At 38.0% G+C, this 25,985-nt stretch overlaps 1 protein-coding gene across 2 annotated transcripts in view; it reads left to right on the top strand.

Moving 5' to 3' along the window:
- Positions 1-25,985, top strand: part of LOC122806802 (protein SSUH2 homolog) — a 600,540-nt gene that overhangs the window by 228,234 nt on the left and 346,321 nt on the right. For both annotated transcript variants that reach the window (XM_044077522.1, XM_044077521.1), the window contains exon 3: positions 12,162-12,243. In XM_044077522.1, the coding sequence (XP_043933457.1) occupies positions 12,162-12,243 (82 nt within the window). The remainder of the gene's footprint in view (positions 1-12,161; positions 12,244-25,985) is intronic.

Below are 25,985 nucleotides of genomic sequence, written 5' to 3'. Positions count from 1 at the left end.
CATTATTGTTTTCTAAGGAGGTGGGTTTGTCTTTTGAGCCTTGCCTAAAAAAGGCACTATGGGGGTGGCAAGAGCCTTAGCCAATATCTGGAATCCCAGTGGTGACAGGTGTAAGCCATCCCTTGCGAAGCAGCGTGGCTTGTCCAACATGTCATCCCAGGCAGACAGACATTGGATCCCCTTAGAATGACACCAGTACTTGAGCCAATTGTTAAAGCTGATCATCTTGTCTTTGTATTGTGGTATCATTCTCAGAAAGTCTGATCTATTGCTAGTTAGCTTTGCTACAGGGGCAAAAGACAAAGCCATCTCCAAGCAAACCATTTCCAAATGGATAGCACAATGCATCCATTTCTGCTACAAACAACATGGTAAGCCTCCCCCCAAGGGGGTCAAGACACACTCCACCAGAGCAGCCTCCACCTCTGCAGCTTTCCTCAGAGGAGTCCCCACGAGGGATATCCTGGAGGCTGCCATCTGGACATCTGTTCACACTTTCACCAAGCATTACCACCTGCCTCTCTTCTCCAAATCCAGGGCAGGGTTTGCCTCTGCAGTCTTGCAGAGCATCCTAGCCAGCCCCTAGCTTCATTGACTGCCTCCACCCATTTCCTCAGCTTTGGGGATTTACCCAAATGTGATGACTGCAACAGTGAAAGATGACAAACATAGTACAGTTGTGTACACTTACCATAAATGTAGATGTTTGAGTGTATTCACTGTTGCAGTCCTGGTTTCCTTCCTTCCATCCCCCTTTTTCTCCTTCTTACAAGGGACATGTTGGTATTTAATTTCCACTGGTGGGGTTCTTCGAACAGAACCTGGCCTCTTACTTTGGGGGCTCCTGACAGGTTAGGGCAAGAAAATCTGATGTAATGGCGTTGGCTGCCTTACTTTAATACTACTGACAACCTGATGTCAGTCCTCAAGCAATAGCAACCACCGCAGAAATACTAAGTCTCTTGTATTTGGGCTGGCCGAGGGCTACCCTGGCAGGGATAACCCAAATGTGATGACTGCAATAGTGAATACACTCAAACATCTACATTTATGGTAAGTGTACACAATTGTACTTTCTTAATATTTTGATTGTATATAACCAGTAACTTGATTTTGTTCTATCTAGCACATGAATGATCTTATATGTGGTTGGCTGTGTGTTTTCTAGAGGGGAAAGCTCTGGCTGAGTCCCATCTGACATTGGTTAGTTTTGTGGCCTGGCTCTGGTGAACAATGGTGGCACTGGCCACAGCAGATAGGAGTGAGTGCCTGTTATCAGCACATTTATCCCAGTAATATTTGAGGTGTGTCCTGGAATGCATATCCTGCTTATAACCTACGTGGAAAATTGTGTTTACTAGGGAAGCAGTGCTACCAGAGAGAGTGCTACTGAGCAAAGCCTCAACACTTCTCATTAGATACTACACCCCTGGAGCAGTTACAAGGCCATAAAGTAAATATTAGGCATATCTGAAAAAAAAGCCACTTTGGAAGACAATCCACCACTGCTGAGCTCTCACTCCCCAGGAATACTGGTCATGATCTGCTGGGACAGAGTAAAGAAGCAGTTAGCAGGGCAGTTGGTATGGTGGCTTGATAGTGAAGCAAAGATGATGAAAAATTAAAACCAAAATGCTTATAGTTGTCTGCGTTTGTTAAACAACCTGTTAGCTTGTTATAATAATGTACTTTTATTACTGTGGCCATTGATCTACAGGGGAAGAGATGTACGGATTTAATTATTTAAAATCTCTCGACTCACACACTAAGTACCAAAATGTGAAGAATAAATTACCGAAAATCCAGACTTAAATATATTAAGTCTGAGATTGCCATTTCTTAGATATTCCCTTTTCTCTAAGGTATGACAGTCTCAGAACTGATACATATAAATTTGAGGGTGCATGGAGCCTGCCTTTCTGTATAAAGCAAGTTTAAAGGAGAAAAGTAATGTTGAAAGTTCACTCTTCTCCTGTATTTTCAATATTTATTTTGTTTGGTTTCAAGAAGCTTAGCAGTAAAATTCTTTGATATTTCAATAGAGAGTCAATTTAAAGATTTTCATACCAAGGGTAAAGCAGATTAAAATTATTTATCCAGCCCCCACCCGCAGTTTTTATCTGCAAACCAATAAACAAGACGTTTGCCAACAGTTCTGTCCAAGATTAATATTTTTTATTGTATCCCATCTACCCTCCCTAAATATCAAAAGTGACAAATGGACTTGGTACCAGTTTTGCAGGTGTATCTAGTCACACAGTAAGGATTATTATATTTTGCCATTACATTGTCTGTATAAAAAAATCAGCTACTTTTAATCCAACACCTCCATCTAGTGAACCACAAGCTTTCAATATTAGTATTGAATTTTATTCACCTCCCATGTAAATGCAAACCCCAGCTGAACCATGTGGGCTTCATTTGTTTTCCAGCTTCTGCTTAGAAATGTAGTTGTAGTAATTTTTTAGTGGCGACAGCACATTTACCTGACTCATCAGCGACCCAACAAAAGATGTATTGTGATAAAGCCAGCTGGCTCCAACCGATCAGTAAGAATTGCTCACTGTGGTGGGCTTTCCTGGTCTAGCATCGACTCGGTAGTCACATTTGCTGGTGCCAGGGTTTGAGTTTAGTTACTTCTTTTAAAATTTAATTAACAACTCATTTAAGGATATTGGGTTTTGGCAACTTGTTAGTCACCCTGGACATCTGTGGTTTATTTTATTGAAGGAATTTATATTTAAAAAAAGAGTTATATGGAGGGATTGTTTGTACTGTAGGGTCTTTATTAGGTTTCAGCAACTCATTAGTCACTTGGTATGGTTGGGGGAGTTTCATCCAAACCTCCCAACTCTATTGTTTTTCACAGAATGTCCAAATTTCCTCTCATATTTTAGATCTATTCAGCATATATTTGCTATTTCTGTGGTTTCTGGCAAATCAGCAAGGACTGAGTTCGCTAAATAATGACAGGCATTTTAGTTTCATGTATACTTCAGGAAATGCATGTTAACACAACCTCTTTTACTATAGCCACTTTCTAAGTTTATAAGTGCAATATTTTAAAAGTATGTCCCTATTGTGTGGCTTTGCCCCCCTCCCCATTGGTTGTTGTCTTGTCCATATTTTGTACTAAGTAGTTTGGAGCTATGTTTTCATCATAAAAAAAGGGAAATAATGACAAATAATAAATCTAATAATATTATCAGAATCTGGCATTCATACCTTTCAACTGTTTCTTGCAGACTGTTCAAATTTATGCCTCATAATTTGGACCTGTGCTTAGGTGCTGTTTTCCGTCAAATCACTGGCAAATTATTGGAACCTAATTATTTGATGACAGGGACTGGAGTTTTGGACTTTGGTCCTTTCAATGATTCCATCCTAATGCAGTACCGGTGAGGTTAGCAACATGCTAGTTACAGGAGCAGTGTGATATAGTGTCCCAATTGTTTGGGCTTTGCCCCCCCCCCCTTTTTATTTGATTTTGTGCAGATTCCTTGTGTTAGACAGTTAGGGGTATGTATAATTTTTATATTTAAAACAAAAAAGGGAAGAATACGACATTTAATTAGTAATACTGCTTGTGAAATGATGTTTCTGAATTATTACTAAGTTCTATTATGTAAGGGTAGATGATAGGCTCTTACATTCTTGTTTTGATAGCATTTACCTGCAAATTTATCTGCTTGAGTACATTTATAATTGGGTCCCAGTCTTTTGGCTTCTAACAGTGTACATTATTGTATAGTTATTTTATTAGCTTTTAGACTATAACATTAATATTCAATTATGTCTCATTTGACCGTTTGTGTTATCTAGTATCTTTGTCCTGTATTTTATGCTTAGCTTTCTGGCAAATGACCAGTTAGATGCTTGGGTAGAGATGTTTTAGAGTTTTATTACTGGGATTTGCTGGACAGGTATCCTATATTAAGCATTTTGCTTGCAGTTTTGAGCTATGTTAATAATGGCACTGGTTTGGGGTCCAGCTGCTCTGTTATGGTATTATGTATGTTTTTTGGGTATTGGTTATTTTACCATGGTGTGCATACCTTTCTTTGTAACTGGTGGTGCTCCAGGCTTTTTTGAAGTTGCAGCTTGGTTTGGTGTCTGATGGTAATAGTGCCATTTCTTTAAAAAAGTCTACCTTCTGGATTTGTAGCAGGTAAGTTCATTTTATTCAAAACATCAGTGCATAATTTGTTTACTTAATGTGGTTCTCACTTATTACCTGTCCACTGGGCAAGTTTTTGTAGGAGGTTTCCCGTTTAATCAGGCCAGGTATGGTCACATCCAAGGAATCTTGTGGCAGTGTTGAGGTTTGTGGGAGTGAAGCCCAGCATACTGGATCCCCCACAGCAACATATCAGTTTTTTGTTAGTGGAGCTTCTTAGTCTGGTCAAACAGGGTGCTTTTAAGGTTAAGCATGTCGGGGTGGGGCTTTAAATATGCAGCAGTGGAGTATCCAGGATTCAGGGTGTTGGCAGTTTTCTCTTGGAGTCTGGATTTCTTATGGCTGTCATATCCCCCCCCCCCCTTTTTATCCTCCCAGTTTTCTTTCGGGTTCCACTGCAATCCAGTCATTTTAAGGAGATGTGGCTTCATCTGTCTCGAAGGCTCAGGGTTTCTCTCTGAGTTAGGGAGCAGGGGGGGGGGGCAGGTGAGCAAGGTCAGCACTCCAGGAACAGGCCGTGAATGTTGAAGAGGAGTCAGCTGAAGGACCAGTTCTGAGCTAGAAGGCTACAAGGGAGAGCATGAGAGATTACTCTGGTCCAGGGGGTCACCCCTTCATTTCCACCTGAAGCATCATTGGAATCTCAAGGTAATGCCTCTGGGTGGACAGCAGGGGTAAGTTTTAATGTAAGAGGTCAGTCATCTGGGTATTATTTGGATGAGCTTATAAATTTTTTGCCGGTACTGGGAAGGGTTAGACTGTTTGGCCTAGCTGGAAGGGAATTTTGGTGCTTCCACAGCTGCTGTTCACAGAGAGAGAGGAGCTACTGATGCCTGTCAGGTTGCACTCACGATATTAACCAACTTGCATAAGGAGGCCGATGAGGTCAGTAGCTCAGGGAGTAATGTCCTGCTTCATCTGGATGATGTTCCTCAATTGTTGTCCCCTATACTTACTTTGAACCCCTCAATTTCCATTTCCCCAGGGTCTTACATCATGGTGCTTGTCTCGAGCAAGGGAAAAGAAAAAATCCTTAAAGGAGAATTTGTAGAAATATTTAACTTACTGGATCCTGAGGGAATTAAGTTCATTTTGATTGCTGACAACTCTTCTAACAAGAACTTGATGGCAGCCTCAGTGCCATTGGTAAGAAGACATTAGCCACAACTTCAGTTAAGAACTGGTTTACATGGTCACTAGAGTTTTTGGTGTCCATGGGAATAATTATTGAGAAAAACCCCAGCCAGGCCCTGCCTTTTACTAGCATACTTTGTGCCTATAAGGGAGGCACACCATGTTAAATGGGATTCTGGATGGCTGAATTATGATCACCATTTTAAGAAACTTCAAGCAATAGACAAGTCTCTTGGGGGAGTTAAGACACCCTGACATTTATCTGAGTGCCATTTAGGTAGTCCAGCCTGGGTTAACAGCAGAGATGATATCGACAGAGAAGCAAAGTTGCTGGGCTTTTATCATGTCAAATGCCTCTGGCCAGCCTGCAGTTTTTTCACTTGTGTTCAGTATTTGGGAAATGTCACCTTGCTGCCAGGTGCTAGGAAATAGTTGGCAGGAACAGTTTTTGGTTTTCCCTCAACCCAGTTTGAGGTAGGGCTTGGGAGGAGAGTGTAACATCTCTCCTCAAATTAAGCAGCCTTTTCATGGTGGTGGGGGGATGGGTGCTTTGGCAGGGTTTTTTGAGAGTTCTGCAGTAGTCTTATTCACCAATCCATCTAGATAACCAAGCTATTGTCTGCTTACCAGGAACAAACAGCAACAGCCGCTCCTGATATAGATTTTCCAATGGGTTTTTCTATTCAGTTTTCAGTGGCATAAGATACCAAGGTAGCTAAAATCTTTCCACCAAAAGGGACATGAAGAAACTGTAGCTAGGTTGGTAGAGGAAGAGGGAGCAGCTCTTAAGTTAACCCCCCCCTTTTCCACCCCCCGACCTGCTTTTAAAATTTCCCCAATTGGTCTTGTTACTACGAGTCAGGCTGAGCTGAGCCTTGACCTTCCTGAGTTTGGAAGTTGATACCATCGACAACTCATTCAAGCTTCCACTGAACACGCGACAGCAAGTCTGGCAATTACTTTGGAGATCTTGGGGGCTAGCAAAGCTTGCACAGGGAAATTAATGCAGCTCCACAATTTGCTGATCTTTACCTGTAGGGCAGTCTCTCTGGGCAGGACCTTTCTTCAGTCCACGCCTGGCTTGTTGAAAGGGAACAAGCCCAACATTCCTATGTATGGCTGACCAGCAGGATCAGGGATGACCTTCAGCTCTAGTTCGTCTTTAGACTATTCAGTAGGATGTCGTTCTGGCAGTCTCCTTGGGTTCTTCAGTGCCCTTGATCTTTTTACAGATGTGGCAAGGGGATCAAGTATGGGAAGTTATTTCAGAGGCAGCTAGTTCATCAAAAGATGGCCGGAGAATTTGACTGAGGAGGGAAGGAGGGACATCATTTTTCTGGGAATATTCCCCACCTGGGTGGTCAGGGCTTTCTATAGGTCTTTGTCGCTTGTCCCAGGATCTGGGGCTTGTAGTTGTTCCTTCACTTCCTAATGGCAAGGGCATTCAGCTGGCAATTCCCACAAAACTCTTTGGGTGCACTTAGCAGCTTTGGGATGGTTTGAGTATTTGGGTCTAAGTGTCCGGCTGCTAGCTCACTGGCAGGCTGCTTGGGAGTCTGGAGAATAATTGTGGGCTTTTTCTTGATTCCAGAAAGCTTACTGGGAGACAGCTCCTTCCCATCATTGTCTTGTCTTGGTTTAGGACTATATCTGGCTTTCATAACTTTGTTACTTTAGCTGTTTTAGTCACGTCATTGTATATGGATGCCTTTCGTGTTGGCAAACTACTCATCTTCCTTTGTTGGGAAGACCTTTACTCACAAAGATTTTATACTGATAAGAGTAAAGACATCTAAGGCAGATCAGTCTGGTAAAGGACATTAGGTATGACTAGTCAAGGTGAAGGAGTTGGCCATTTGCCCAGTTCACTGGTTCAGATTGTTGCATAGGATCACTCCCAAGGGATGTAGGTGAGGCCCAGATTTTGTACAGGTGCTTGGCAGACCTTTTATTCTGGCAGAAGTTAAACTATTACTTAGAAAAGCCATAGTAGGGCAGGGGATTCGTCCTCAAGGCTATTCTTTGCATACTTCAGAATAGGATGCTCCTCTGACTTGGCCTTGGTGGGTCATAATGTCAAAGTCGAATAAAGAACAGGAGGGGGGTGGTGTCTGATGCCATTTTTGTCTTACATTAGGCATTACTTTTATTTCTGTTTCAGAAAAGGAGGTAATTTGGCTCTTGGGTTATTTTTGCATCAAGAGAGCTACAATGTGAGCTCTGGTCCACATGGCTACACACTCCGGTTCTTTTGATTTTAACAAATGGACAGTTGTTTATTTGGTTTTCCTCACCTCTATTGGTTTCAGTTCTGGTAGATCTGGCATCAAATCACAGTTGAGGGAAGACTTACCCAGAATGTTTGTAATTCACTTTGGGGATAATGACCTGGCTCAGGGTCCTAAGAAAATCCCATTGGCTAGAATTCTGTTATGGAAGGAACAATTAAAGGTGTTTTGCCACCAGGTCAGAGGTAGCTTGGATTGTGCACCTGGTCATGTAGAGGTCAGCCGGAAGAAGCTGGGGCACGCCACCTGGCTTTGAATTAATGGTTAATGGTTATTGTTTGTTTAATATGGTCAATGTGAACTACTGTGGCATCATTAATCTTGTCAGTGGCATTTATTCAACAAAAAGTTGCAAAAGTCAGTGTGTTATTGTTATTGACTCAGGTGAGTGGGCAAACATCTGCCTTATCTACTGGCCTTGAAGTAAATTCATTTGCCATCACATAAGCTGCTTTGGTTTCAAGTTATTAATCTTTTATTACTTAGAGTTGTGAAGAATGACTGTTCAAGGGTCAGCAACCATGTCCTAGGAAATTCAGCTGGTATTAAAGCTTAGCTGATAATAAAATGTGGTTTATTAACTAAGTTTCATTTCATGTTAAATACTGGTCATTTTAACTCTGATCAGGTTTTACCACTTTAGCTAAGTTTTAATTTTGGTTAATTGTCAGTCAAATTTGTCTTTGTAGAATTCAGCTGATATGACACCCATGTGAAGCTGGAATGGACCCAGTTAACCACAGGCACTAGGCACTGATACTCTACATTAGCTAAAGTATGCAGTATATTACTAGCACACAGGATTAACCCTATACTCTTCCCTTCCTACCTTGATGCCTCAGCATGAGTTTCGGTAAACAGAGCATAAAAAGGTGAGGTAGGAAACCCCTGCATTGCCCACTAAGTACAGTTGCATACAGACTCTCCCTTTCTTTCTAAAGGAGATGAGAAGTAGAAAGCCACCTATTCAATTCCTCATCCATAAAACGCTTGTCCTCTTGCACCTAAAATGTTACTTTAATCTGGATCACCAACAGAGCAAACTGATATAATATGAATGTTCTGTGCAAAAAAAAAAAAAGAAAAACGGATGTTCTGCTTCAGTGTAGCATGTATGTATGCATTTGTGTGCAGAGAACCGCTTCTGTAGTTCTTTTGTATGAGAAAACAATCCTTTATACATGAAAGCAGGTCATTTTCATTGAAGAGTAGATAAAACTATACAATATGTATTTAATTTGCTATACAGATAAGTAACAAGTTATGGTACTATATGTCAGATAAAAAATAAAATAAATCTGTGTTTGCTGCTCCATTTTCTCAGTTCCTCCCTAGTAGCCCACTACAGCTCTCCATAAGGCCAACTTTCTTTAGACCTACTAATGGCTTCTATTTGGAAAGGGAAATATTAATTGTCCATAGCTTTAGAATGATTATGAGTTCAACTACCCCAACATCCCAGTATAGAAGGGCTTACTTCATGCTTGTGGATAAGCTCAGTGTTATATCCTGGGCTGTGCCTGCAAATGGTCTGTTGTGTTAAGTGTACTACCCAGATAAACTAAATACTGTAAATAAGTGTTCGGAAAACACCTACATCTGCTGTGGTCCACATTCTGATATGGAGTCAGCCTTATACTGAGAAAATAACTCACCCTCCCCTAGGGTTGGATATTCTGCATATCGGACATATTCCACCCTCTATAGATGACCCCCCCCCCCACATCCACCCAGGGCCCTGAAACTAGGATGCTGGCATTACACTTGTGAACAGTATTGATGTCACAAACTTGGCCTATAGCAAACAAATTCAATGACATGAGTAATTCCAAACTACTCAGTAAATTAGAGTGCAGGAGAGGCAGTCAATTAACAGTAACAGCAGATGTACTCCATTAAACATAGACAGGAACCCAGACTGGATGAAGACATAGCAAGCTACGCACAAGATCATTCATGAGATGGGTGTCAGACCCTTTTAGGAAAGATAACATCTGTGTAGTGGGAAGCTGTGGGTGCTACACAGAGAGCCCTAGCATTGCAACAAGTCTGTGAATAGGGTATAGGGTAAGATATAGGAAAGATTATGTGATAAAAAGGCAAGGTAGGAAGGAGTGGGTGATAGCAGTCAGTATTTTTCTAAAATAAGGCTTGCTTACCATTTGTTGTCTATACTTGTAGATATTATTGGTGTTTACAGGATAAAGCTTCCCGGTAGGGGAATTCAACTATACAATGAACATTCCAGGATCTTTGATGGTTCTGTTTCTCATGCAGCCACTTACCATTATCAGGTCCGGTGATCAGAAATGGGTATACCTTTCACAACTGTCTTTGTACCAGAGATTACCATGATATTTTATTCAGCAGCTCTGGAAGCAAACTACCTAGCACTTTTGGTGGAGGAATTTGAAAAGACGTGAAGTCCTTATGCATGTGTTTTAGAGCTTGGTATACTAACTGGGGCCAAAGAGTAGTGCATGTAGAAGTAAAAGCTTGTTGGCGTGTTATGAGAAACATGTGTCTGTACCAAATCAGTGAAGCAAAGAACCGAGGAAGGTGAAAGGCATACAGTGATACTAGATGTAGAAGCCGTATACAGAGAAAGGCCAGTGCAAAACAGTGTGCAAGGTGACAGTGAGCAACAGAAACATTATTACAAAAGATACAATTGAATATACAAGCAAAGAATCTTTATTTGTCACACATTATTCATACAGATATGGCCATAAACCAAGATTAACAGGTGTGTGTGTGTGTGTGTGTGTGTGTGTGTGTGTGTGTGTGTAAACACACACACACACACACACACACACACACACACACACACACACACACACACACACACACATATATCATTAGATCTTGAGAAGTAAAGCAATATAAAATCATAGCTTTCCTTCCCTTAGACTATAACACAATAGGCTTTAATTTAGCAAAAAATTCCAGAAAAGCTTCTATTATTTCAATAATTCCAAAATATATGACTGCATTAAAAATATTTTAGAGAAACTCTTTTTAAAGAATGAATGATTTTTTGTAATTTACTGATAATGGATACATTACATTAACAGCATCATTTTATGGGATTTCCTTAAAAATCACATAAATGCTAAAATGAAGCCCTGGTGTCACAAAAGACTCAAACACTGGGATTCAGAGCTATTGAAAATTCAACATAAATTAATGAAGCAAAAAAAAAAAGTTTCATTAGAAAAGGCATTATCTGTCTTACGCATTCTATTGTAATAGTCACCTAATAGGCTTAGAATTTCATATATAGGTGTAATTTCTTCCTTTGAAAATAGGTCTTTAATGATCTTTGTGTAACTTCTTGTGATAGGTTTGCTTCTTTTAAATGATTTATGTAAACTTTTGGGAGTTATTGTAAATGACAGCATTTTTATTTTTAAGTAATCAAAAAATGATTTATGGATATGGGACACTACAAAAATATTGGTTCAATGTAGTCAACTTATTCAAAGCACTGTGGTCTTAAAATGTAAACTAAAACTTTCCTCAGTTCTTATGAATGTACCTATACCTACCTGTATTAAAAGATCATTTTACCAATGTTGTAGGGGCTATTGGCAATTGCCAGGAAAGCTATTGCCAGAAAATCAAATATTGACCTTCATTGCTCAGTGACTATACTGAACTAACCTTTTTTGCAAAAAAAAAATAATAATAATAATAACAGTAATTATGAAGTTAAAATCTGATTATGCTAGATCTCAGTTTGGTTGTTGGACTAGTTCAGAATCCTTGTTAAAACAGATAATAATGAGTATCGAAACTGTAACAGTGCATATTCTAGGATTATTTAACGTAAATAATCTTATATTTTGTTGAATCTCCATTTCTTTGTATATAGTTTCTAGCATTGAGAAAATTCAATAAAAATCTGAAGAAAAAAAGGATTATTGCAGTAAGTAACAGCTTTGAGGTGTGTTAAGGTGTCACAGATATGCAAATTTGGCAAACGGCAGTGTAATGACTGGACAGGCTGTACCTGTAAATGGTCCACTGAGATCAGTGCATTGCCCGGGAAGCAAATGTAAAATCATGAAAAAATAAGTATGCTGTCTCTGCTAGCGCTGCTTATGTTTGCCACTTCTTAAGAACAGTTTATATCCCAGAGCCATATGTGAACTGAACAATGCTGAATACTCACACTGAGCACAGATAGTAGCCATTTGCACTTTATGGTATATGTTTACATTCATGTGCACCTTACTTTATTCCTTTCATGTGCAATATACCCAAATGCAATAACTTAGTTGTTTACTCCATTGCATTGCATTATATTGTGTTGTTTGGTATTGCATTCTCTCATTTATTCATGTTTGTTATATGTGAATGCACCTTAGGAGTATTGCTACAAATTTCATTGTACTTGTGCAATGACAGTAAAAGAATGATATCTTATTTCTTAGGTCAAAGCGTGTGAACTTTTAAAATAATTTTTGTCATGTGTTTGTAAGTGCGCTCGTGTCATGATAACATAGTATTTTTTCACTTGAAAATTCATCTTGAAAGCATTTTTCTTTAATGTCACATAGGAGGGAAGACTGTGCCTTTGCCCCCCAAACTAATAAACTCACCAAGGGAAGATCAGCCATCACCATTACCTCCAGAGGCCAGGTAAGGTGCAGAAAATCCATGATTTTTCTTTCATATTTTTGTCCTGTCTCATAAAAATTTTTCATTTTCTGGTAAACTACTGAGAATTTTAGAGAAGTCAGTAATGCTAAATATCAGAGTTTCATACTTCTTACCGTTCACAAAATGCACGTTGATGTAAAAGCCTGCCATTCTACTAACTTTTTTATTGATTTTCAGTAATATTTAAAAAATGCGCAAGAGTTTGTCTCATTATTTTGGCTATGTCCTGAATTCAAACAAAGCAAAAATTGAGAAAAATGCAGTCAGCCTTGGCTCTCAGGTAACTCTGATCTTACAGAATGTCTCTAATTATGCTTCACAGTGTTTGTCCAGACCCTGATTTTCTGGAAGATCACTGAGGATTACAGACAAGTCAATAATGGTAGACTAGTATTAGAGTTTCATACTTGTGTTCAGAAAATGCATGTTGATGCAAAACATGTTGTTCTATTAACATTTTAAGTGAATTAAAGTAATATTTATAAATTGTCTATGATTTTGTGCCCCTCCATTAGTTTTGACTATGTCCATAATTTTTGAGCAAAGACTAAGTGAGGTATGCAAGAACTGCCCCCCCCCACCATGTCAGTAGTTGAAAAGGTAAATTAAAAATGAAAAGAAAATGTGTATTCTATTGTGGACAGTATCTGCTGTTATCACTGCCCACAGTTTTATCTGTCTTCCTGTTAAAAAAAAAAAAAAAAACATGCATCTGCAAAGGGAAAATCATCCCTGATGAACAACAACTCTATTTGACTAGAAATTGCTGGGAAAGGACTGTGATTGGTTGCTAAGGACAGCCAATCATAGGCACTTAGATATCACAATTCTCCTTAATCTTTTCTCCTAGTAATATGTGACTAGAGATTGCTAACTCACCACTGCAATCATTTGCTAAGGGCAACCAACTGCAAGCACTTAGACTGTAAAGTAATAGGACATGTTTTGGCTGCCCATGTTGTATTAGTGTGATCAGAAAAATATGAAACTGATGGCCACTGCACAACATTTAAATATTCGCAGATTTGTAAAGTATGCAAAGCAGAATTAGCCCTTACTAGCACCCACATTCACAGGACACTCTTACCTCCATGTAGTTAGGACAGGGTTTAATTTATGTCCATCCGTGTAAACATTAAGGTCTGCCTTAAAGCAAGCAAGAAAATCACTCTGTTTTTAAATAACATTGAGACAGGGGCCAAAAGCAAAGTAATACCCCCCCCAAAGCATTTCTTATTTGTTGCTGATGGAGATTGAAGTCTTTCTTTAGTTTGAGTGTTTTTGGTTCCTTTTGTTTTGTGGACGTCTAGGAGATCAAGGAAGTTTCAGTCATTAACAATACTGAATGATAGGCGCACAGTACTGCACAGGCATATTAATAATACAGAGTGGTAGGCATACATTAATACACAGGAATATTAATAATACTGAATGGTAGGCATACATTAATACACAGGAATATCAATAATACTGAATGGTAGGCATACATTAATACACAGGAATATTAATAATACTGAATGCTAGGCATACATTAATACACAGGAATATTAATAATACTGAATGCTAGGCATACATTAATACACAGGAATATTAATAATACTGAATGGTAGGCATTCATTAATACACAGGAATAGTAATAATACTGAATGGTAGGCATCCATTAATACACAGGAATATTAATAATACTGAATGGTAGTCATGGATTAATACACAGGAATATTAATAATACAGAATGGTAGGCATGGATTAATACACAGGAATATTAATAATACTGAATGGTAGGCATACATTAATACACAGGAATATTAATAATACTGAATGGTAGGCATACATTAATACACAGGAATATTAATAATACTGAATGGTAGGCATACATTAATACACAGGAATATTAATAATATTGAAAGGTAGGCAAACATTAATACACAGGAATATTAATAATACTGAATGGTAGGCATACATTAATACACAGGAATATTAATAATACTGAATGGTTGGCATACATCAATACACAGGAATATTAATAATACTGAATGGTAGGCATGCATTAATACACAGGAATATTAATAATATTGAATGGTAGGCATACATTAATACACAGGAATATTAATAATACTGAATGGTAGGCATGCATTAATACACAGGAATATTAATAATACTGAATGCTAGGCATACATTAATACACAGGAATATTAATAATACTGAATGGTAGGCACACATTAATACACAGGAATATTAATAATACTGAATGGTAGGCACACATTAATACACAGGAATATTAATAATACTGAATGGTAGGCATACATTAATACACAGGAATATTAATAATACTGAATGGTAGACATACATTAATACACAGGAATATTAATAATACTGAATGGTAGGCATACATTAATACACAGGAATATTAATAATACTGAATGGTAGGCATACATCAATACACAGGAATATTAATAATAAGGAATGGTAGGCATGCATTAATACACAGGAATATTAATAATATTGAATGGTAGGCATACATTAATACACAGAAATATTAATAATACTGAATGCTAGGCATACGTTAATACACAGGAATATTAATAATACTGAATGCTAGGCATACATTAATACACAGGAATATTAATAATACTGAATGGTAGGCATTCATTAATACACAGGAATATTAATAATACTGAATGGTAGTCATTCATTAATACACAGGAATAGTAGTAATACTGAATGGTAGGCATACATTAATACACAGGAATATTAATAATACTGAATGGTAGTCATGGATTAATACACAGGAATATTAATAATACAGAATGGTAGGCATGGATTAATACACAGGAATATTAATAATACTGAATGGTAGGCATACATTAATACACAGGAATATTAATAATACAGAATGGTAGGCATGGATTAATACACAGGAATATTAATAATACTGAATGGTAGGCATGGATTAATACACAGGAATATTAATAATACAGAATGGTAGGCATGGATTAATACACAGGAATATTAATAATACTGAATGGTAGGCATACATTAATACACAGGAATATTAATAATACTGAATGGTAGGCATACATTAATACACAGGAATATTAATAATACTGAATGGTAGGCATACATTAATACACAGGAATATTAATAATACTGAATGGTAGGCATACATTAATACACAGGAATATTAATAATACTGAATGGTAGGCATACATTAATACACAGGAATATTAATAATATTGAAAGGTAGGCAAACATTAATACACAGGAATATTAATAATACTGAATGGTAGGCATACATTAATACACAGGAATATTAATAATACTGAATGGTAGGCATACATTAATACACAGGAATATTAATAATACTGAATGGTAGTCATGGATTAATACACAGGAATATTAATAAAACAGAATGGTAGGCATGGATTAATACACAGGAATATTAATAAAACAGAATGGTAAGCATGGATTAATACACAGGAATATAATAATATTGAATAGTAGGCATACATTACTGCACAAGAATATTAATAATACATAGTGGTAGGCATACATTACTGCACAGGCATTTGTAAGAGCTGAAGCATAGTGACAGAGTTTCAAACCTGTTTTGGTAATTGAGGTTCTTTAGTTTGGTAATCTTTTTAATTAGGAACCTCTAGGGTGTTTAAGCTATGTGATGTGTCTGGATAAAGGGCATTATTTTATTAACTGGTCTTAACAGGGTACAGTATAGAGAAAAGATAACTTCTTTTGCCTTGAATGAGATACCTTTACTTATTAACTGGACTAGGCAGAAGGATTTTCTCACTACTGTTGCTGCACTGTGGTGAACATATAGGTTGTCGTCTATAACACTGTCAAGAGCCCTGATGCAATAGCTTACTTTATGGCTGACACACCAGTCCAGAATGATATGCTTGTTTTTTTTTTTTTTTTAACCAATGGTGACAATGTAACACTTTTCATTCTAACTGGTCTTGGTTACATCCAGGTACATTGTGTGACTTGCATAGCTGCTATCCAGTGCTTCAGTGACTTTCCCGAAGAAGTTTACTAAATTAAGCAGATGTGATCTCTGTCAGAAAAAAACTATTAATGTGAGTCTCAAACATTAATATTTTTATAAAAGTCCAATAATACCAGTTCGTGCTGAATAAATCCTTCTCGAACCAAAAAATAAATCCAACAAGCAAAAGTAAGATGAAGCAACACCAGGCTATCATAAAGCCAGCAACAGTTAATTCAGGAAATAGGCACAGATAAAGGCATAAGCGCTTTCGCAGTATTACAACTGCTTCATCAGATGCATAAAATCTATCTAATTCAATGCCCATTAAATAACAAAGTGAAATAATCACATGACATCCTAGTGAAACTCTTAAAGAGATAACATTTTAGATATATGCAGTACTAATAGTAAACATGTATAAAAAAGATGAATTTTATAAAAGGTGGGGGGTTAAAAGGGAGTTTATTAAAACTCCCTTCTTCGTTAAAAAGAGGACGTGCTTTCAACACTGGTTTCAGTGGTACTTTATCATTAAGTCCTGACCCTGTATCTGCTCTTAGTCTCATAATCCATTTGCTTTCTAAGCACTCTGTTTCATTTCTAATATCACCTCTCCTGAGACTTTCCTGCCCAATGTCTATAACGTGAAACCTAAATGCATGCTCTGGGGATGTGTCTGCTACATGTTTAATGCATTCCTAACCATAGTATTTCTTATATTATTCAGATGTTCTCTTACCCTTTCTTTCTGTCTTCTGTCTGTTAGTGTGATCTACTTGTGCTGTGCTGACAAGGTCATAACAAGGCCAAAATATGCATATCCACAGCTAGTGGGGTTTGGCTTTATTGGTCTGAAATTGTCCAGTAAAATGACGAAACAAGTCATGGGCATTCAGACTAGCCAATTAGCTGAAACACCTAATCTTCATAAGGATCATTTGCATAGATCCCATGTGCCAATGATACAATAGGTTTGGGAGGTCACTCAGTGGAAGTTCTAGCTTTGCTGGAGTTTTCATTTTGTTTTTACTGATTGTTTTTTCAGTGACCTTCTCACTCATTTTTTTAGATGATGTCATACTGACAAAGGTAGGATATCACTGCTGTCCAGCCATGGTTGCTCACTATGTAAATAACATAGATACTATCATCTTTAACCTAAAAATAAGATTAAACTTAAACATAGGTCATTACTCCTTGAATTAATAACTGCAAAGAGCTATAATAAAGTACATATTTGTGAGAACTTGCATACAAATAAAACAAAATGTGTCCTCAGTGACCCAAATAAATTTGCTCAGCATACTGCCAAAGAATTCTAAATTTAAAAAAAAAAAAGCTGGCATCGTAAAATCATGAAGATCTATATATCACTGTCAAGAAGTATAACTTTTCTAAAATTACTCTAGTCATAAGTCAAGTTTACATTAAGTAAAATACAAAATTGTATATTTTTCCTCTCATTATCTTCCAAATACAACTATGAATTCAGCTTGATGTTGAATACTAAAAGTGGTAGTAAGGTATTTTTAATTACAGCAGAAAAGTGAAAGGAAAAATTGTGAATGTGGACATTATTAATAAGTAATGAAGTAACCGCACAGTCCCAGGACACAATAAACCTTGTTGCTGAAACATTTTGTGCAGAATCCACAGTAAACAAGAAAAGAGTGTTTAAAGATAATGGGAGATGTATTTTATGTAGTTACAGATATAACTGGTGTCACAAATAAAACTAAATTCTCAGTGCCTAAGGAAGTGAACAACTTAGTGATGGCTTCCACTCAGAATCTAAGAAAATCCCAAGTCATGTTAAACAAAATGGCAGCATATGGACATATCCGTGACCTGTATTAACATGCTGCAGAGGTACAAACTGGAGAGTGTTTTATCAAATCCATGTAATTTTAGGTCCAGTAACTTGACCAGTATTCTACCTAAACACATAGAGACAGAGCCATGGCGGAGCTTACCCAAAATGCAACACTGATCTGACTTCTCTTTTATATAGTAAGACTTGGTCATTGAGAGAGGTACAGCCTTTTTAATCCTCTAACAGCTGCATTTGAATAACAGATGGCTCATGCTTTTAATCTTGACCTTGTAGGCTTTCAGCTTGATTCCACAGAAGGAAATATTTGATGAACTTTAAAGTATCAGATGTTGAGCCATATGTATAACACTGCTTAACCAACAGGACACACCAAATTAGCAGAGTGGTTATCTGTATTTCTCAATAGATATTACCATCAGAATCTCACGGTGTGCTTCCTGAGGTTATATATATATATATATATATATATATATATATATATATATATATATATATATATATATATATATGGTTCCCATTCAGAAGCCTGAAACATCATAAGCCTGAAAATCAAAATCCTGAAACCAAAAGCCTGAAAATTCAGAATCCTGAAAACTCAAAATCCTGAAAGCCCAAAATCCTGAAAGACCAAAATCCTGAAATTCAAAATCCTGAAAACACAAATAATGCTAATATGTCACTATAAAGACACTAATATCTACCAACTGACCCTGACCCTAACCCTAACCCTAAGGTCCGTCACTATCGCACACTCACCTGACCCGCGCCCTAACCCTAACTCACTTAAACCGCCCTAACCCCAATATTTGTCACTATTGCATACATGCCTAACCTAAGCCCTAACCCTAACTCACTTAAACCGCCTAACCCTAAAATAAAACCAACCGCACACTTATCTGACCCCAACGCATGACCTAACACCACAGGGCTAACAATAGCAAAGCCACAATGACATCAGTATGTCTATTTTGTGTTTTCAGGATTTTGAGTTTCAGGATTTTGGTCTTTCAGGATTTTGGGCTTTCAGGATTTTGAGTTTTCAGGATTCTGAATTTTCAGGCTTTTGGTTTCAGGATTTTGATTTTCAGGCTTATGATGTTTCAGGCTTCTGAATGGGAACCATATATATATATATATATATATGTGTGTGTGTGTGTGTGTGTGTATGTATGTGTGTGTGTATTTTTGGCAGCCCTCAGCTGTCCACCAGCTGCCACCAGATTTTCTCCTCCCCAGGCTCTGCCTGACTCATATTTGGGACTAGTGAGCTGATCAAGGATGCTATATCATACTGCTGCCAAGGAACATGCCCCAATTGTCCAACCCACAGCAGCCTTACAAGCTGTGCTATGGCTGTCTTTGGGAGGTACACTTCCATTCACATGCATCCTCTAGACCAAGTAGCACACTGCTTGCAGCATGGATTTTACCTGGATCGTAATGCTGCTGCTGTTGCAGTGGGACAGGCTTTCTGCATTCTTTTCAGATGTAAAAGTAGGAAATGGGCAATGTGTCGATGAATGCAAACTGGATAACATAATTTGGTTAAGAAAATATTCTAAAGTTCCCCAAAATACTGACAAATGACTAAAATGAGACAAACTTTATTCTGAACTACTTAAAACTCATGAATACTACCAATCTGACGTAATGCTGCCCTCAAAGGTAAGGCACTACTACAAAGCAAATGTCTTATATACCCTAAAAATGAAACCAGTTAACTAATTAAAGGGTGGGAGGATGACATAATGGTTAAGGTGTTTACCTTAAAGGGACAATCCCAGGGATTTTTTGTTTTGATTCAGCCTTTGTTTACTTTTCAAGTTTGCCTTTCTGAGCATGCTCACCTGTGGCTGAGGGGGGTAGGGGAAGTGTGCCTGCAGGAAGCTTCAAAGGAGTTAGCTACATTCCATCTCAAATTGCAGCTCTACTGACAACAGCTTTCCATGTGAGCCATTCATTGGTGTAATCTGTGCATTTTATCCATTCAGAAAAGTAGCCTTTCAGACATTTTACGACCAGACTGCTGCTGCTACTCTAGAAAGCACAGCAGTAATGCAATTCTTATAAAGAGACATTATTTTGTTTCTAAAATCAGTTGTTTACCAGACTATTTTGTTTACCTTTTAGTGTAGTGTAAGTCACATATTCACACAGAGTCAGAATTTTCAGACAAGCTTGTGTGCATACTGCAGGTTAGATTTCACAAACTTCACTGTTGGATGTTTATGATAGGAACTGCTTAGAATTTACAGTTTGTTGTTTTGAACTTCCCTCCCTACCCAGAGACTATTAGTTGAATGACTGGTTTAGCATTAGCCTGAGATGCTATCTAGTCAAACTCAAACCTGCAGCCTTTGCAGCAGTGAAATTACATCTTTAGTATGTGCTTGCGTTTTGTAAAACTTAGTGGAAAGCTTATCCCAACTTAGGCAATTGTATTTTCTTTTGTTTGCTTTTGTTTTATGTTAGTTGCTACATGCTTTTTTCCCTTCACTGGTAATTATTTGTCATATGTTCTGCAACAGTGTTGCTTATTAGTGCATGTACTCATGCAGAGATATATTTATAACACAGTTTCTCCACATTTCACAGGAAGCATTGCTTTGGACATTTTCGTCTTGGAAACAAATCCCCTGAGTTGCAAATATCCTAAGATTCTAGAAGAATAAAATCTTATAATAATAGTAAAAAAAAAATGTCAGACAACTGTGAAACTGCATCTTGTTACTGTACTAAAAGTATTTTCCCATTGGGTGACACCCTTCATGAATCACTCGCAGTGACTGTCTGTATAATATGGATTCCATTCCATTGAATTTATTTTCTTTATCTTTCTCTTTCTCTTTATCTTTCCTGCATTGTGGTAAAATGTTTGGATCGTTCACTCTTTTGCTGAATATTTGACTGCAGCAGAGTTGCACTGGTTACCATTTGAAAGTTGAGGTAAATGCAGTCTCTCTATTTCCCTATCTGTGTGCATAAGTATGTATGAAATATGTAATCTAAGTTTATATTCATGTGGTTGTAAAACCACAGCCTTGCTATGTCTTACTGACTGGCTTGTAATTCAAGGCATTCTTGACTGTCAGTCAAATTTGTATATGCTGGATATTTAATTGCTGTTGTTTGTCTTTCGCCTTTTTCCCGGTAACGGGTCACTACAGCGGAACTCCGTCCGCTAATGATTGGCAGTAGATTTTTATGAAACGCCGAGGTGCCAACTCAACGCCCAACCTTCAACAAAGGCTCGCCCATTTATGCATGCATGTCTTTCGAACGCTACCCAACTGCGGGGAGGACATGCAGACTCTACACAGAAGGCACTGCCAAGCCAAGCTGAGAATCGAACGGGAGAACCTCTTACTGTGAGGTAACCACACTACCACTGTACCACTGTGGAATCATGCTGGATATTTAATAATGTGTGTATTTTATTAGACCTTTGTATGCAGCGACCTACTTGCTGTAGGCTGGATATGTAATAATGCATGCATTTTATTAGACCTTTGTATGCAGCGACCTACTTGTTGTAGGCTGGATATGTAATAATGCGTGCATTTTATTAGGCCTTGGCATGCAGTGCACCTACTTGTTTTAATGGTATACTTCACCTGTAATATTGGAATTCACATAACTTTTCTCAAACTTGCCCTTATCAAGATGGAAATAGATAATAATTTAAAGAAATAAATGCATATGCCATGTCATTATGTGTTTATCATATGCATTGCTTTGGTTGATTAAAATGGATTTGCTGTATATCTTTGTTATAGATCAATATATGTATATATATATATATATATATATATATATATATATATATATATATATATATATATGTGTGTGTGTGTGTGTGTTTTTATTTATTTTCTTATTTGACATTTGTTATAACTGAGCCAAAGGCCCATTTCAGTGGAGACCCATAAAAAAGGCTAAAAAAATGCACACGCACACACACACACACACACACACACACACACACACACACACACACACACACACACACACACCTGTCTCTGAATTTGTTTGTGTCTCTGTTTATATACACAGATGTACACACACCTGTACATGTGGTGTGTTTGTGAATATATATACATGTAGACACTCATTCACTGTCATGCAGGAGGCATTTTGACTAAGGTGACAGTATAGCTGCTCCTTACAACATTCGTGCCACTGACCCTTTATTGCTAGTTTTACAAGTAATCGTTTTTTTTTTTCCATTCGTCATATGCCACTTGACAACAATATTAAAAGTGTGGTTCAGACTATAGAAACTACAGATCCATAAGCTTAACCAGCCTTATCTGTAAGGCCATGGAACAAATCATCATGAACCCTATAAATAAGGACATAGATGACCTCCATACCCTTAATCTGACACATTTGCTTTTGTCAAAGAGGTCATACCTGTTAAACCTGGTAGACTTCTTCAAAAGCATCACCAAGGTGAGGCATAAATGAAGACCAATCTCTGCATACAACCTACCTTGACTTAGCAAAGGCCTTCAATACACTCCCACATTCAGGCACCACTGATAAACTCTCCCAGTTGAATATAAACCTTTACATTGTCAGGTATGTTGCTAACCATCTGACTTTCAGATAACACTCAGTCAAAATTGGGGACTTTACCTCGACCAGCAGAGCTGTCAGCAGTGGAGGTCAGTGCTGTGCCCCCTATTGTTTAGAATATACTTCTCAGAACTTCAGGCCAAAACTGAGGGCCTGTGCCTAACTTTGCTGATCACTGCAAATTAGGTGTAATCATTTTATGCCCAGAAGATGTCAATATACTTTTAGAAGGACTTACACAAATGAATGATTGGTGTCAAAGCCATGGACTCCAACTCAATGCTAAAAAATGCATTATCATCCCATTCGGTAAACATTATATCCATGCAGACTACCATATAGATAATAATACCCTAAGTAACAACTCAGCACTTATAGAATTGGTAATGCAAGCTGACTGTAGCCTAATCTTTGACCACCATGTGTCTACTGTGGTAAGGAAGGCCTTCTACATTGCTCACCTCATTAGCAAAGGCATTGCCTCAAGAGCAAAACAGGTCATAACTCCCCTGTACTCGACCCTCATCAGGCCAATAACTGAGTACAATGCTCCCTTTGTATGTACCTCACCTGGCACCTGCAGCAACTTGAGAGACCCCAGAGATTTCTAACCAAGAAATTACAGGGTCTCCATCACATGTCATGCATTGACAGACTCAAGTCATCGTCACTGTACTCAGTAGCATACAGACTACTTAGAGAAGACTTGTGCCTGGCCTATACAGCAATCTCAGATCCAAACTTAATCGAAATGCTGCATATCCGCAAGACTAATGGGATAAGGGTCACTTGCTCCAGGGACCTTTACCTGGCCTTCAACATAAATAGAACCTGCTGGAAAGACAGATATGTCTCTGAGGTTGCCACTCCTCATGAATAGGAAACCAGTTCACATCAAACAGAGCCCCTCTATGAGCCTGTTTATGTGTAGCCTGGATGACTGGATGGGAAACCATAAATTTCTTGCCAGGATTTCACCTATGATCCTCCTAGATATGTGCAGCCATTGTTAACTAAGATTTTGAGTTTAGGCTAGATCCTTTATATTGGGTTTCTCTAGTATTATATCGGGTACACATGGAAAGGCTTATAAAGACCTTTGGGTCAGTATCCTAGTAACCACCAATGAACCTATCAAGTAACAAGAGTATTCTTTCCTTCAGTCATCTAAGTTTTTAGAGATCGTAATCTTACTTGAGTGTTGGCACACTCTCATACTGCACTGGATTTTTTTTTTTTCAGGATAACTGTTGCCATATTCCTAAGAATTGGGTCGGGAGAGGAACTTAGGAGAAAGCAAGCTCAGCAGCAGGTGGCCAAGAGTAATTACATGTAAACATTAATTGCCACTACATAGTTTGAGTTATTCCTGGATATACAAACAGAAGGCAAACAAGGCACTCCAAACTCAAAATCGGAAAACAGATGTATAGTTCAGGCAGGGAGCAATCAACAAAAGGGTGAGGTGAAGAATACTTGAACATTCTACACTATGTTGCTTTCACAGTGGGGTCAATTCAAGAGAGTGGCACTGGAAACAGCAGCAGTACAGTGCGGATACAAATTCATTCACAGTACAGTGGCTGTACAAGAATAACAGATAATTAATACCCACAGTAATGGTAATTAGGTGGCTTACAGAAGGGTACTACAGCAGTTAGAGACACCAGGAAGGTGCCAGGTTGTCCAGTTGTGTGGCTTTTAGCAGTAAAATAATGGAGGGCACACACTCTGCTACTGTTAGAGGCTGAATCAAACAAGTTGAAGGCAGCATTATACCTGGCAAGCTATCAGCTGGCTGTACAAAGCCATGGGGAGGCGGTGTGAGCCTTATGGGACAAACTCCAAAATACATGTCATCAGTAATGCAACAGATTGCTTCTCATAGCCTATTGTTTATCAGCACTATGTAGAGAATTTAGCTGGTCAAAATAAGAATATTCTAAGGATAAATAGGAGCAACTTATGACTGATCAGGGTGTGAAGCACCAGTGGCCACAGAATAGAATGTAGTCCAATGGGTACAATGTTACCAAATGCTGTGACTACAACAAAGAAGTCCACTCACACAGTTTCATCATAGAATGGCACTTAAGAAGGAGTAGTTTTCTGCCATGAGAAGGGTATCCTGCTTATCCATCTTCAGGTGAGGGCTGTATTCAAGAAAACAGTGGAGTGATGAAGTTTATACCCCAAACATGTACCCCGCTCTCAGTTAGATTCCACACTCATTTAGCTTAGTGGCAGCTTCTCATGTTCAGTGGGTAAGGACATCATGGGAGAACATTAAGAGATTAGGAAGATGGTAGTACAATGCTTTTGAAAGATAGCTGAAAAATAACCTCTTTTACTACACCTAACATTGTTGTTTCTTATTTGCAGAAACTGGGCATTACCTGTAAGACATACATCGTACCTTTCAACAATACTTTGTTGACTGGAGATTCCTGCATGTTTGATCACCTGGAACCTTGTTCTTGCTCTTCCATGTGAATGTAAACACCTGTCTTGTATATCACCTCTTGGAACATGCTGACATTACCTGCAATGTATTGTGGTATCAAAGGCATAACGTAAAATTTGAGTTAAAGCCCAAATTATGATATTTACACTGAGGCCACAAAGTTTGCTGAGCTGTACACTCTTCCACAACCCTTAATGTTGCCTACTATTCATGGTGATACTTATATCAAGGGTTCAAATGGTATTTTTGAAATGTGCAGTTCTTGCTCTGTATGCCATTCTTCAGCAGACAGACTACTGTCCATCCATATGGTACATGGCCCATTCGACCCTGCTTGACCTCAAACAGCTATGCAATATGCACACCACCAACAAAGACTGTATTCTTTTATAGACAGAAATGGAAAATGGCTGGAGCAACAGATTTCTACCACAAGGAATCCTATACTTACTCAATAAAACTTCCTGTGCATGTCAAGCAATACTACACATGGTCTGTATTCAGTAATATTCTGAACGAATAGCCTGTAAATCATTAATCCTCTCTGGGGTATATAGCATGGTGCTTCTTAACCATGGAGCTTAGCTCACTCAACAGTGCTTGGGCTTAGCTGGTTATGTTTATTAATGTTTTTTTTTTAACTCCATGCCTACTATATACCAATAAACTTAACAAACGAATATACAGTTACCAGGTATCTTACAAATGTACATGCTGCATATAGAATATATATGCAGACAAAAACATCAATTAATTGATGAATGTATTTCTATAAGCACTCTCATTTGAATGTCATTATATGGTCAAAAAAAATTAAAAATATTTTAAAAAAAACT

This window comes from Protopterus annectens, chromosome 7.part0 (assembly GCF_019279795.1).
Source record: "Protopterus annectens isolate FY-2018-M chromosome 7.part0, PAN1.0, whole genome shotgun sequence".
NCBI classification, from domain to species: domain Eukaryota; kingdom Metazoa; phylum Chordata; order Ceratodontiformes; family Protopteridae; genus Protopterus; species Protopterus annectens.
This window is presented reverse-complemented; position numbering and strand designations above follow the sequence as displayed.